General features: G+C 39.5%; 1 protein-coding gene across 1 annotated transcript in view; it reads right to left on the bottom strand.

Annotated features, from left to right (window-relative positions):
- C7 (complement C7) overlaps positions 1 to 778 on the bottom strand; it is a 51,897-nt gene extending 51,119 nt beyond the window's left edge. Inside the window, exon 1 of the mRNA XM_059417056.1 lies at positions 561 to 778. Within this exon, the coding sequence (XP_059273039.1) occupies positions 561 to 566 (6 nt within the window). The 5' untranslated portion in view covers positions 567 to 778. The remainder of the gene's footprint in view (positions 1 to 560) is intronic.
- Positions 779 to 13,790: the final 13,012 nt, after the last annotated feature.

Below are 13,790 nucleotides of genomic sequence, written 5' to 3'. Positions count from 1 at the left end.
TCAGGGCATGACCCCAAATCAAACAAACAAACAAACCAAGTACACTGGAGGGACATTTTCCCTAAGAAACAACAAAGGTACTATTGTATTTCCTAATGCCTTTCTCAGAACTTTCATAAACATTGTCTCCAGTCTCTGATTCCCAGACCTCCGAACCACTAAATTTTTTAAGATTTTATTTATTTATTTGACAGACAGATCACAAGTAGGCAGAGAGGCAGGCAGAGAGAGAGAGAAGGAAACAGGCTCCCTGCTGTGCAGAGAGCCCGATGCGGGACTCGATCCCAGGACCCTGAGATCATGACCTGAGCCAAAGGCAGCGGCTTAACCCACTGAGCCACCCAGGCACCCCTCCGAACCACTAATTTTACTGCAAAACAAGAAAAAGGAATTCACTTTGGCTGAATTATTAAATATATTTAAATAAGGATTTTTTTTTTTGTAAAGTTACCCCCAGATCTTTCTCTTTCCTGTTTTCCCCTTTTTTGAGTCATTTTGGTTAAGCCTCGCTCCCTTTTGAGATCGCTTCGTTTACAAAAGTAATGAAATTATTACCTTACCTTCATGTTTGGGGAAACATTCAGAGCTGAAGAAGGAAGAAAATTTCCACTGAGTGTCGACGAATTTTCAACAGCAGGAAGAGCCCAACAGCCTGCTCCTTCCCCGTCTCTCACTGCTGGGGATTAACTTGGCACTCATAAACAGAACAAGTGGTTCGGAGACTTAGCTCCTACCCCGACCAGATTCTCTGGCAACACGAAGTGCCTGCCTCCTTATTTAGTCCATGTCTTGAAGCCAGATGTGTCTTATCAACTTACACAGGCCTTAGCTTTAGCCAGCTGGAACTGTTTAGAAGTATAGTTCTAAGAAAACATCTGTAAATCAAGAAAGGCAGCAAATGTTCCCAGCTCGATGTTTAAGTGATTTTCAACCAAGGAGACTCTATGTAAGGCAAGGGATAAGCCTCCTTCCTATTTCAATCTTCGAAACTAAGCAGATGCTTTCCAGATTCCTTAAAGGGTGTTGTACACCAGAACTTTGAGATTAAACACTGTGAGAAAGAAGATCTAAATGCGATTCTGTCGCTCAGAATAGAAAGGGAACATTTGGGGGTGGAATTTCCACCACTTCCCCCAACAAAAAAGGAATTAAAAAACCCCACAACAACTATACCACATATATATTTATATTTATACACATACACACTAACACAATATTACCTCCATCCCCTCATGCTTGACCTCCACAGAATGGTTGGAAACAGCACCATGTTTTGCAAACGTATTAATGAGCATCATTAATTTTCCCAAGTTCGTCCCCTAATCCTTTGATGTGGAGCTCACTGTTTAAAAGTTCTTTTCATGGCCATCACCCTCTCCGTCCATTTTCTCCTCTTCTGCTATTGCCTTGGCTAATTCCGCCAGACCCTTGTTCTCCAGAGGTTTGCATTGATCCTAGCAGTTCTCAGCATCACTTTCAAAGATTGCATGAAAGCTGCATTTTGGGGGCAAAAGTTCAGATTTTCTATTGAAGCTGAGCTTTAACTTGATTCACATGGTTTGGCCAAATATCCTGACACTAGCTGCTAGGGCATTAATAGGAGAGAAGTAAGTGTTAAGTGGGAAAGGATTTTTGCGCTGAGAGTAATTTTATAACTAAACATTCCATCAGTGAATATTTTCCAGTTTTAATGATTTATTTCTTTTTTTATCCAAAGAACTTGAATAATAGAGACTAACTCCTACCCTCCCTTCATAAATTAAATGGGCTCCCAGAGACAAATCTTCCACATCCTTTGTTAAAACCATTAGTGATTTGTGTGGAAGAAATTTTGCCACAGAGAAAATGACCCCTAATTCCTGAAAGATTTTGTTGTGGTGGTTCAACTCCACTTGCATGATTTCTAAATGTTATGGACTCTTCTTTTTTTTTTTTTTTTAAGATTTTATTTATTTATCTGACAGAGAGAGAGATCACAAGTAGGCGGCAGGTGGGGGGGTGGGGAGCAGGCCTCCCACTGAGCAGAGAGCCTGATGCGGGGCTCGATCCCAGGACCCTGAGATCATGACCTGAGCTGAAGGCAGAGGCTTAACCCACTGAGCCACCCAGGTGCCCCTGGGCTCTTCTTAAGGGCTCACTGTGCAGGGGAGCCTGGCTGCCTCAATCAGTGGAGCATGTGACTCTTGATCTTGGGTTGTGAGTTCAGGCCCCATGTTGGGTGTGGAGATTACTGGAAAATGTAATCTTAAAAAAAAAAAAAAAAGTGCTCAATATTTGATTCCACATTAAACAGGTTCATTTGCATTCCCCTGAAAGCCCAGATTCTGAGATAGGAAATCAACTACAAGTATGCTTTTTGGAGAGTTTAAAGGGTTTGGGGTTTGGGGTTTGGCTGGGTTTTTTGTAGGGTTTGTTTGGTTTTGTTTTGTCTTGTTTTGAGAAGTGCTCTAAGCAGATATATCAACCAACACCCTATCATTGATTGAGGGTGGCTCCTAGATTCAACTCTCCAACACTTCCAGTTTGCCTTGGGGGTAGGCCTGGCAGCACTGAGAGCTGGCAGGGTGGAGGGGGTAAGGGCCTTCAAGTAGACTGTTGCAGGTATCAGCAGAATTTGCAGATATTTGCCTTTGTCATGTAGCAATGAGTGCTGAGGAGAAGTAAGTAGATACCAAAAGCACTGCTGCACTGCTGTGGTAACTTGTCATTAATATACGAATGCGTTTATTAATTTGTTTATTCTAATTCAACAAATGCTTACTGAGGATGCATGACATAATAGGCTAAAGATTTTGACAGATAGAAGCCTTGAGCAAGGGGCACCTGGGTGGCTCAGTGGGTTAAGCCGCTGCCTTCAGCTCAGGTCATGATCTCAGGGTCCCGGGATCAAGCCCCGCATCGGGCTCTCTGCTCAGCAGGGACCCTGCTTCCTCCTCTCTCTCTGCCTGCCTCTCTGCCTACTTGTGATCTCTCTCTGTCAAATAAATAAATAAAATCTTTAAAAAAGAAAAATAGAAAAAAAGAAGAAGAAGCCTTGAGCAATACCTTTTATTATTTTTATTCCTTACATGCTATGAAGATCATGTGAGCCCATGTATAGAGACCATGATCCCAAGGTTCTGGGATCGAGCCCCCCCTCAGGCTCTCTGCTCAGTAGAAAGTTTGCTTCCCCCTCTCTCTTTGCCTGCCTCTCTGCCTATTTGTGATCTCTGTCTGTCAAATAAATAAATAAAATCTTTTTTATCAGGGTCTTGGGATAGAGCTCCGCATCTGGCTCTCTGCTCGGCGGGGAGCCTGCTTCCCCACGCCACCCCGACCCCACCCCGGCTGCCTCTGCCTACTTGTGATCTCTGTCTGTCAAATAAATAAATAAAATCTTTTTAAAAAAATGATAAAAAAAAAAAACAAAGAGAAGGAGTATTGAGGGAAAACCACATTACTCGGTAACTGAAAAATAATGAAAACAGTGTGGATAAACTGAGGGCAGAATTTCCCCCACATATTTTCCACTATGGTCCTACGAAATACCTCAAGAAAAAAAAATAATTAATTTTACATATAAATAAATGTAAGAAGCCGCATATAATAAAGAAGGGTCTCTCAACCTTTGAATTATTGGCCTTTAGGGCTTGATTGCTCTTTGTTGATAGAGGGGGTAGAACACTCAGCAGTATCCTTGGTATCTACCTGCTTGATGCCAGTCAAAAATGTCAATCAAAAATGTCTCCAGGAGCACCTGAGTGGCTCAGTGGGTTAATCATGATCTCAGGGTCCTGGGATCAAGCCCACATTGGGCTCTCTGCTCATCAAGGAGCCTGCTTCTCCCTCTCTCTCTGCCTGCCTCTCCCTACTTGTGATCTCTCTATCTGTCAAATAAATAAATAAAATCTTTTTAAAAAAAAAATTTTTTAATGTCTCCAGATATTGCAAAATGGCCCCAACCCCAAGAGGCAAAATCAGCCATCCTCTACTGAGAACTACTGTTACGGTGTCTCTCTCTAGCAAATGCTCAGCCTTAGAATCACAAAGCCCACAGCACATGGCATTGTAAATTAAATGTTCTAAAAGTTGTACACCAAGTAAAATGTCTTAAAACTTTTCGCAAACCAGAATTCCAAATTCATGTGACCCCAGAACTTGCATTTCTAACAAGCTTGAAAACTGGTTTCGCAGACATGCTTTAGCAAATGGTGTCTGACCCAATACTGAATCTGCGGAAGACGAAAGCAGATTTTTGCCAGACTGCGGAAGCGCCCACAAGGGCTCAGTCCTCTCCCTATCTCCTGCGATGACACATTCCCTATTCCCCATTAGTCTTCACTTTCCTTGGTAGCACTTCAAAACCCTGAACATCCCCAGGCCCTAATGATACAGACCCCTGATGATATCAAGAAGCTGTTACGGTCCAACTTGGGGAGATTCTTGAAAACATTTTAACAAGCCTATTTCATTTGCTAGCCATTCGTTCTATCCTGAATTGTTCCACTGACTCTAGGCGCATAAGAGGAATAAACTTGCGGAGGAAGAATAAACCCTCCTTCTTAACTTCTCTTCAGTCTGTCAAGGTCAGAAATCAAACCGCCAGAAATTGGAGCAAAAGGCAACAGTACCCCCTAGTGGCAGGCATGCTGCAATGCCTCGAGTAATAGATTAGCGTTAGGCTCTGGAGTTAAATCACTCAGGAGTAAGAAACCTTGAATCTTCTTAGTCTCCCAGTCAAGTGCTTGTTAAGCTAATAAGGACTCCAGGTGGTATCTCTTTTTCCATTAAAGTGTCATGGTGTGAATAGTTTGAGAATGAGAAATGGCTGCTAGGCAATACCTACCCAAAGGAACTTTTCAGCAAAATGATCGTTAAATGGCCTTATCATGTACCTAATCAGAAGCTGCCCATCTCTGTTGGGAGGACTGCATTCAATACTGTGATTTCTGCATTATTTAATTAGTGCATTTATTTCCTTCCTTATTTATTTATTTTAAAGGAGATAGAAGTTGATTGAATACACCACAAGGGAGCAGCCGGTAGCGCAGCAAAGGAGAGACTGTCTGCCTGCATTAAAGTGAGGTCACCAAAAAAAAAAGGAGAAAAAAAACAGTGGGGTCGTTAGATTAGTACTGTCTGTTGGTACCCAGTCCCTGTACTGTCTGTTGGTACCCAGCCCCGAAGAATGATGTGTAAGGTTTAAATAGATTAAGAAATATTTCCAGGGCATTGCACTTCCATGTCGACAGTTGTTGTTGCTGTTTACAATACTAGACGAGCCTTTGCCTTGGGGGCCCTGATGGCTGCGGATGGCAAGGATCCAAATAAAATCAGGAAGCCGTACGAGGTTTTCAAGGTTCTCAACAGCAGCAGGCATCTGCTAAATTTAGGAGAGGGCCTGGCCTGGTTTGGGTTTCTGACATCTGGGTTTTTCCGTTTTCTGCAGTGTCGTAGCCTACAAGGCCAAGATACACTTCATTTGGTTTAAATTTGAATTAAGTCAGAGAGTTCTGAGAAGGAAGGCACAAAATGCAAAGATTTTTGTGGTTCCGTAACTGCCCTGTGTAAAGACCTGCGGGGGGCGGGGGGGGGGGGTGACTAGCAAAGGACAAGGTCATTTGTTTGATTTGCACAGTAAAGTTGGGGTGTCTATGCAGAAAGCTGGTTTGTTGTTGTCATTGTTCTTGTTGTTTTTCCAGATCAAGAGTTCAGCATGTTGTAAAAAGTAATCACTTCTGGAAAATGTCAGTCTATGCCATACTTTTAAGCTTTATCTCAAGCTGTCTCTACACAGAGATAGTTTGATATCAGATTTATCATTCCATGTTCCACAGGCCAAGAAAAAATAATGAGTGGTAGATAGAAATAAAATTCTGAATTATACGACTCTTCAAATGTTTGTGGAAAAGTTTTAGAAAACAGTGAAAAACAGTCACAAATGCCTAAATAGAGATTTCTTTAAATGAAGAATTCTCCAGAAAGCGATAAGGCACTAATATGTGTACAAATATGTGTCCTAAAGGGAGAGTCTGGATTCAAATCCTAGGGAAGTTGCTCTGTCTCTTTAATCCTCTTGCTTCCTTACCTGAAAAGTAGAAATAATATTATCTAAATTATAGGGTTGTTCTATTAAATAAATCCAGGTAAAGCAATTAGCACTGTGCCTGGAATGTAGGAAGCCTGGTTCGATAAATGTGAGCTAGGATACAAAGGATTAGAAACAACACAGGGGTGCCTGGCTGGCTCAGTGAGTAGAGCAGGTGACTCTTGATCTCAGTGGTGTGAGTTCAAGCCCCATATAGGGCACAGAGCCTACTTTTTTTTTTTTTTTTAAGATTTTATTTGTTTATTTGACAGACAGAGATCACAAATAGGCAGAGAACCAGGCAGAGAGGGAGGAGGGGAAGGAGGCCCCCTGCCAAGCAGAGAACCCGATGTGGGGCTTGATCCCAGGACCCTGAGATCGTGACCTGAGCCTAAGGCAGAGGCTTTAACCCACTGAGCCACCCAGGCGCCTACTTTAAAAAAAAAAAAAAAAAAACAGAGCCTACTTTTAAAAAAGAAAAGAAAGAACGCAAGCATGCATCAATAGTGGCTTGGTTAAATAAATTATAGCATACACAATTAAATGGAGCATTACACACCTATAAAAAACTGAAGAGGTTTTCTGTGCATGGATATGGAGAGATCTATAAAATACATTGTTAAGGAGAAAAAGGAAAAATACAGAGCGTAGTTACTTTGGGGCTAAAAGGAATATATATTCATGTTGGTTTATACTTGCATGAAGAAAGTCTGGAAGAATACACGAGAAACTAATCAAAATTGTTATCTCGTGGTGCAAACATATGAGAAGGCCACCACGTGGAAAGATGGAAATAGGGTAGAAAAAGAAATGGGACTACGGCCTTTTACCTCATCCCAACTCATATTTTTAACACATTAATGAATGCATTGCCTATTCCAAAAAAAAAAAAAAGAAGAAGAAGAAAGTAAAAATTACTGAATTTTATTTTGTCAGCTGCCATTCTTTTATCTCAGAGTACTGTAGAATAGCATCCTGAAGATTCTCTGTCTTTTCTCGGCTTGTTCATTCATTCGTTTGCCTGAAGGGGCTGGGGTAGATTGTGAGGACACACATTGTAATAATAGAAACTAGCATCTTAATGAAACACTTCATGATTACCGCGGCCAAAAGATTGGTCTGGACGCCAGGTAGAGCTGGTGAGTCATTGGTCTCCACTTCAGAGCACCGTTGATGTATTTCCTCAATTTTTTTTTAAATATTTATTTATTTGACAGAGAGAGAGATCACAAGTTAGGCAGAGAGGCAGGCAGAGAGAGAGGAGGAAGCAGGCTCCCCGCCCAGCAGAGAGCCCGATGCGGGACTCGATCCCAGGACTCTGAGACCATGACCCGAGCCGAAGGCAGCGGCCCAACCCACTGAGCCACCCAGGCGCCCCCTCCTCAATTTTTTTGTGACCATGTTTACAAATGTATGCTACTTTATTTCACAGTGAGCGTATGAGTAATGTACACCAATCATACATATTTAAATGTGCATGAAGATGTAGTAAGGCACCCGTGCCCATCAAGAAATTCATTTCTCTTTGTTTTCCCTCCTTCTTCAGCTTCAGCTAGTGGGGGTCTGCTTCTTGGGAGAATGCGGTTTGCCAGGAAGGACGTTGGACAAATCTTTTCTCAAGTTTAAGTTTTACTGCTTGCTGTGTTATCCTCTTCACTCTTAATTTTCTTTCTTTCTTTTTTTTTTTTAAGATTTTAATTTTAAGTAATCTCTACACCCGATGTGGGGCTCAGACTCATGACCTCAAGATCAAGAGCCACATGCTCTTCCAGCTAAGCCAGCCAGGTGCCCCTTAACCCTCCGTTTTCTTTTCTTTTTTAAGATTTTATTTATTTATTTGAGAGGGAGACAGAGTGATCAAGAGAGAAAGAGAGCACAAGCTGAACAGAGGAAGTGGGAGAAGCAGACCTCCCCTAACCCCCACCGCCACCCCCAGCAGGGAGCCAGAAATGGGCCTCAATCCCAGGACCCTGGGATCATGACCTGAGCCGAAGTCAGATGCTTAACCACCTGAACCACCCAGGAGCCCCCAACCCTCAATTTTCTTTAAAAAAAAAAAAAAAAAAGAATAACAAAATCTTTGTAGAGCATATTTGAAATTCAGAAGAAAAAAGAATAACGAAATCTTTGTAGGGCATATTTGAAATTCAAAATATGTAAAATGTACCCTGAAGTTTTTTTGAGTACATACAGCCCTCCACACCTTTCATACCGATGAATAAATGAATTTTTAAAATATATTCATAGGGGCATCCAGGTGGCTCAGTCGTTAAGCGTCTGCCTTCAGCTCAAGTCATGATCCCAGAGGCTGGGATCAAGCCCCCATCTGGCTGCCTGCTCAGCGAGAAGACTGCTTCTCCCTCTACCACTTCTCTTGCTTGTGCTCTCTCTTTCGCTGTATCTCTCTCTGTCAAATAAATAAATAAAATCTTTAAAAATAATAATAATAAAATAAAATAATGTAAAATAAATCCATACAAATGCGAGCCAAAGAAAAATTTTAGCAAACCAATTTATCCAGAGATATTCTTCCGAGAGTGACTTCCTGAGAACAATCAACTTGCAGTTAATCAGAAGGAAACTGATTAATAATTACCATGGAAATTATCAACTATGTGAATTACACTCTTATGGACCTATGGAGACAGTTACTAGGACCAAGAACTATTTTTCTGATTGAAATTTACATGATCTAAAATGAGAATGCTAATTAATTAATTAACTAATTAAATTTAATGATAGTGTACAGACCCATCAAAGTATCAAGATCCTTTTCTTCAGATTGAAATTATATCAACTAGCATTGTGAGTGACAGTTCATACCAATGAGAAGGCCCAGTTGACAGTTGCATTATTACAACTTTGATTAAGCAGAAAGTGAAATCAGTTTATGTTAATAAATATTTTTATTATAAAAAAAAGAAAAAAAGTTTTCAGGGGCGCCTGGGTGACTCAGTCAGTTACGCATCTGCCTTCCACTCAGGTCATGGTCTCAGGGTCCTGGGATTGAGTCTCACCTTGGGCTCCCTGCTCAGCAAGGAGTCTGCTTCTCTCTCTGCCTGCCACTCCTCCTGCTTGTGCTCAAGCTCTCTCTGTTTCTCTTTCTCTCTTTCTTTCTCTGACAAGCAAATAAATAAAATCTTTAAAAATTTTTTTAAAAAGTCTTCCAAAACCCATGGCCAGGTGAACCCATTCCCTCTTTGGGAAAAATAACATCCAACGCTTGATGTGGAGTCAATGAAGTTGAGTACTTCTCTCATCAAGACTAAAACGCGGAAACCTCAAAATTGTCCAAACACGGGAAGTAACCTCTCTCTTCCCAGGGGAAACTGAACAACATTCCTGAAGTGCAGAAAACAGACCCATGAAAATGGAAACCCTTGCTGATGTTTTACCTGAAGTGTTTCTGAAACTGCCACTTATTTCCCCTTCCCTGCAGAACGGACCCTATGTATTTAGCCAGGGTGTGTAGAGGAACATGTATTCTAATGGGATGGGTATGTACATAAATGAATCAATGAAATACAAGGTGATAAGGCACCTCTGAATCATTCCTGAATTTCTCCTACCTCTCACTGCCTCCTATACCCAATCAGTCATCACATTCTGTAGAATGTATTTATGACTTATATACCCCTTCATTCATTCATTCTGTCAGTGTAGAGCCACACCCTCCATATCATTTGTTCCTTGTTGCCTATCTGGTATATTTGTTTACTGGAATATAATTCACATACCGGAAAACTCACCCTTTTGAAGTGCATAACTGAGTGGCTTAAAAATACTCACGTGTGTGTGAAGCCATCACCACTATCTAATTCCAGAATATTTCCACCATGCCCAAAAGAAATCCCATACCCATTAGCAGTCACTCCCCATTGCCCACAACCTCCAGCTCCTGGAAACCACTAATCTACCTTCTGGCTCTATAGAGTTGCCTCTTTTGGACATTTCATACAAATGAAATCGTATAATATGTGCTTTTTTGTGTCTGGCTTCTTAGGATAATGTTTGCAAGGTTTGTCCATTTTGTAGCATGTATCAGTACTCCATTCCTTTTATGGCTGTATAATAGGACATGATACACCAGAATATACAATATTCTGTGGATATATAACAATAATATTTTGTACATATACCACTTTGATTTTTTTGAGAATATACAGACAAACGTCAGAGATATTGTAGATTCAGTTCCAGGCCACTGCAATAAAATAAATATCACAATAAAGTGAATCAAATGAAGTTTCTGGTTTTCCAGTGCATATAAAAGTTATTTCACACTATACTGTAGCCAATTAAGTGTGCAACAGTGTTAAGTCTAAAAACACAATGTGTTTAATATTTACATGCATGATAAGACTTCTCTATTTACAGCAATCTGTAATCACTGCTTTCAGAACACCCTAACAAATATAATAATAATAAAGAAAAAGTTTGAAATACGATGAGAATTACCAAAATGTGACAGAGAGACGCATAGTGAGCAAATGCTGTTAGAAAATGGTGCTGATTGATTCAGTTATTACAGATTTCCAAAAAACCTTCATTTTGCAAGAAATACAGTATCTGTGAAGCACAATAATGTGATGAACAATAAAACAAGGTGTGCCTATACCTAAGACTAGAATTACTGAGTCATATGGTCACTCTTTGCTTAACATTCTAAGGAACTACCAAACTGTTTTCAAAAGCAATTACACCATTTTACATTCATATCAACAATGTATGAGGCTTCTGATTTTTCTGCATCCTCACCAGCACTACTTACTATCTATCTTTTTAATTAGAGCCATCTGAGAGGGTACAACATGGTATCTCACTATGGCTTTCATTTTCATTTATCTAATAACTTAATCATGTTGAGCACCTTTTCATGTGATTTTGGTTATTTGTATTACTTCTTTGAAGAAATGTCTTTACCCATTTTCTTAACTGAATTACTTCTTTTTGTTATTGCATGATAAGACTTCTCTATATATCTTACTTATCAGTCGTACAACACACAAATATTCTCTCCCATTCTATAGGTTGTCTTTTCACTTCTTAATAATGTCTCTTCATGAACAAAAGTTTTTAATTTTGATGAAGTCCAATTAATCTAATTTTTTTGGTCTCCCTTGCTTTTGATGTCATATCTAAGAATCCCTAGCCAAAGTCCAGGTCATGAAGATTCAGCCCTATATATTTTTCAGAAATTTCAAAGCTTTTTTTTAGATCTTTATTCATTTTAAGTTAATCTTAAATATGATGCAAGATAGGGGCCCAACTTCATTCTTTTGCACACAGATATCCTGTTGTCCCAGGATCATTTGCAAAAGAGTTTCATTTATCCATTGAATGGTCTTGACATTCTTGTTTAAAATCAGTTAACTAGGGGTGCCTGTGTGGCTAAGTCACTTAAGTGTCCAACTCTTGATTTCAGCTCAAGTCATGATCTCAGGGTTGTGAGATGGAGCTCCACATCGGGCTCTGTACTCAGTGCACAGTCTTGAATCTCCTTGTTCAGATTTATTCCTAAGCATTTTATTCTTTTGAATACTATTGTAAATGGACTTAAAATTTTTTTTATCTTCAAAAAAAATTATTTTCAGATTGTTCATTGTTAATTTATAGAAATACAATTGATTTTTGCTTATGAATCATATATCTCGTAAACTTGATGAGTTAGTTTATTAGCCTTCTTCATTTGGATTCCTTATAATTTTCCATTTATAACATCATATCATCTAAAAATAGAAATTAATTTTACTTCTTCTCTTCAATCTGGATGCTCCTCATTTCTTTTTCTTTCTTAATTGCCTTAGCTAGAATGTCTAGTGCAATACTGAAGAGAAGAAGCAAGCAGACATCTGTGTCTTTTTCCTTTCTTAGGAGGAAATCTTTCAGTCCTTTGATATTAAGTATGATGTTAGCTATGGGTTTTTCATAAATTTTTTTTATAATGTGATTTTTCATAAATGTTGAGAAAGTTCCCCTCTACTCCTATTTGTTAAGTGTTTATGTCATGAAAGGGCATTGGATTTTATCAAAAGCTTTTTCTGCATCTTAAGATGGTTGTATGGATTATATCTTTTATTCTTTTAATATAGTATATTACAATAATTAATGTTCATACACTGAACCAATCTTGCATTCCTGGAATAAATCCCTATTTAGCCATAATATGTAACCCTTTTTATGTGCTGCCAGATTTAGTCTGCTAGTTTTTCCTTGAGAGATTTTGTGGCTATACCAATAGGAGATATTAATCTGTAATTTTCCTGTGACGTCTTCCTCTAGTTTCTATATCAGGGTAGTATTGGCCTCATAGAGTAAGCTGGAACACGTTTCCCTCCTACTATTTTGGGAAGAGTTTGTGAAGGATTGGAAGGACTCTGTCTCTGTCCCCTTTCCCTCCAATTAGTAAGCATTTGCAAAAGTAATCACTTGTGTTAGTTTGGTGTATCTTTCTGGGGTTTCTTTTATACAAATATATGAAAATACAAATTTATGCTTTTATTTCCCCTTTATTATATATAAGTTATACATTTGTGTGTTTTTATGTGTGAAGAGAGAGAAGGGAAAAAGAGAGAGAAATTGAATACATAAGAAGAGAGGGAAAGGATAAAATAGTTATCCACAAGGGTTTCAGTGTAAGAATTCTTGCATTCTTTTGATTGAATATACTATAGTCATTTCTCCCTGTCTCATCCCATCATTTATCCCTAGCGTGTGTGTGTGTGTGTGTGTGTGTGTGTGTGTGTGTGTGTGTACTTATTTATTTATCAAAATCACAAACCTGGTTAAATCCAGTCCAGTTCTCTTCCTGTATCCTCTGACTGGCCTGACTTTAAATTCATGGCCATGAGCCTCAGATGGTCCTTTAAGTGGTAATCACACTACTCTACCTCATCCATTCACACTTCCTTTTATAAACTTCTCCTATGAACTTGAATTTGCCTCTCTGGTAATAACCTTGTTCTCCACTTCACTGAGCAAACTGAACCAAGAAAGAGCTTCCATATACTCCCCAGGGACAAATGTACTCCATGTCCCCTCTAGTTACCAAGTATTGGCTCTTTATACTCCTAACTCCCTAGCCAATTTTTCATGACAGGTAAAATTAGAAGCTCTGAAGAGAAGGAAGGTAACTTTGGACTCACACTGAGTCTTTTTGATCTCCAGATTCCACGGGATGCCTGTCAGAGCAAATTGGTTTACAGTACAGTACAGTCAGGCAGTCTAGCCAGGAAAAGAGCCTCTGTCCCAACTTTCACCCCTGGAACTAAACTGGTGTCTTCTGAGGTACTGGGGTAAACATGAAATTGAGTGATTTTAAGTGACAGAAACAGAGCTCTCTCTCAGCCCCTAAGGGCTTGGAAAAACCAATCCCGGGCTTAACCATTCTTTGTCTTGTATGTTTGTCCCCTATGACATTCTTCTCTCATTCACCTTGTCAAGTTTGTCATTCATTCTTTCTTCACTGGCTTCTATTTCATATTGATCATTGGGATGCTAGGAATAGGTCATGTGTGTAATGGGGAAAGTTGGTGAGTATAAGTTCGACTGAAAAGAATCCCAGACTTGTAGATAACTACTTCATACTTACTTTCCCCCTCATTCCGTATCTCTGATATCTACTATCTCACACTCATTTTAACCAACACCTTTCTTATTTCATTAATGAAATGAAATGCATTGTAAGAGGACTTCCAGGGATGCCTGGGTGGCTCAGTTGGTT

Source organism: Mustela nigripes, chromosome 12, assembly GCF_022355385.1.
Source record: "Mustela nigripes isolate SB6536 chromosome 12, MUSNIG.SB6536, whole genome shotgun sequence".
NCBI lineage: Eukaryota > Metazoa > Chordata > Mammalia > Carnivora > Mustelidae > Mustela > Mustela nigripes.
Note: the sequence above shows the minus strand (reverse complement) of the source record. Positions and strands in the feature narration are given on the sequence as shown.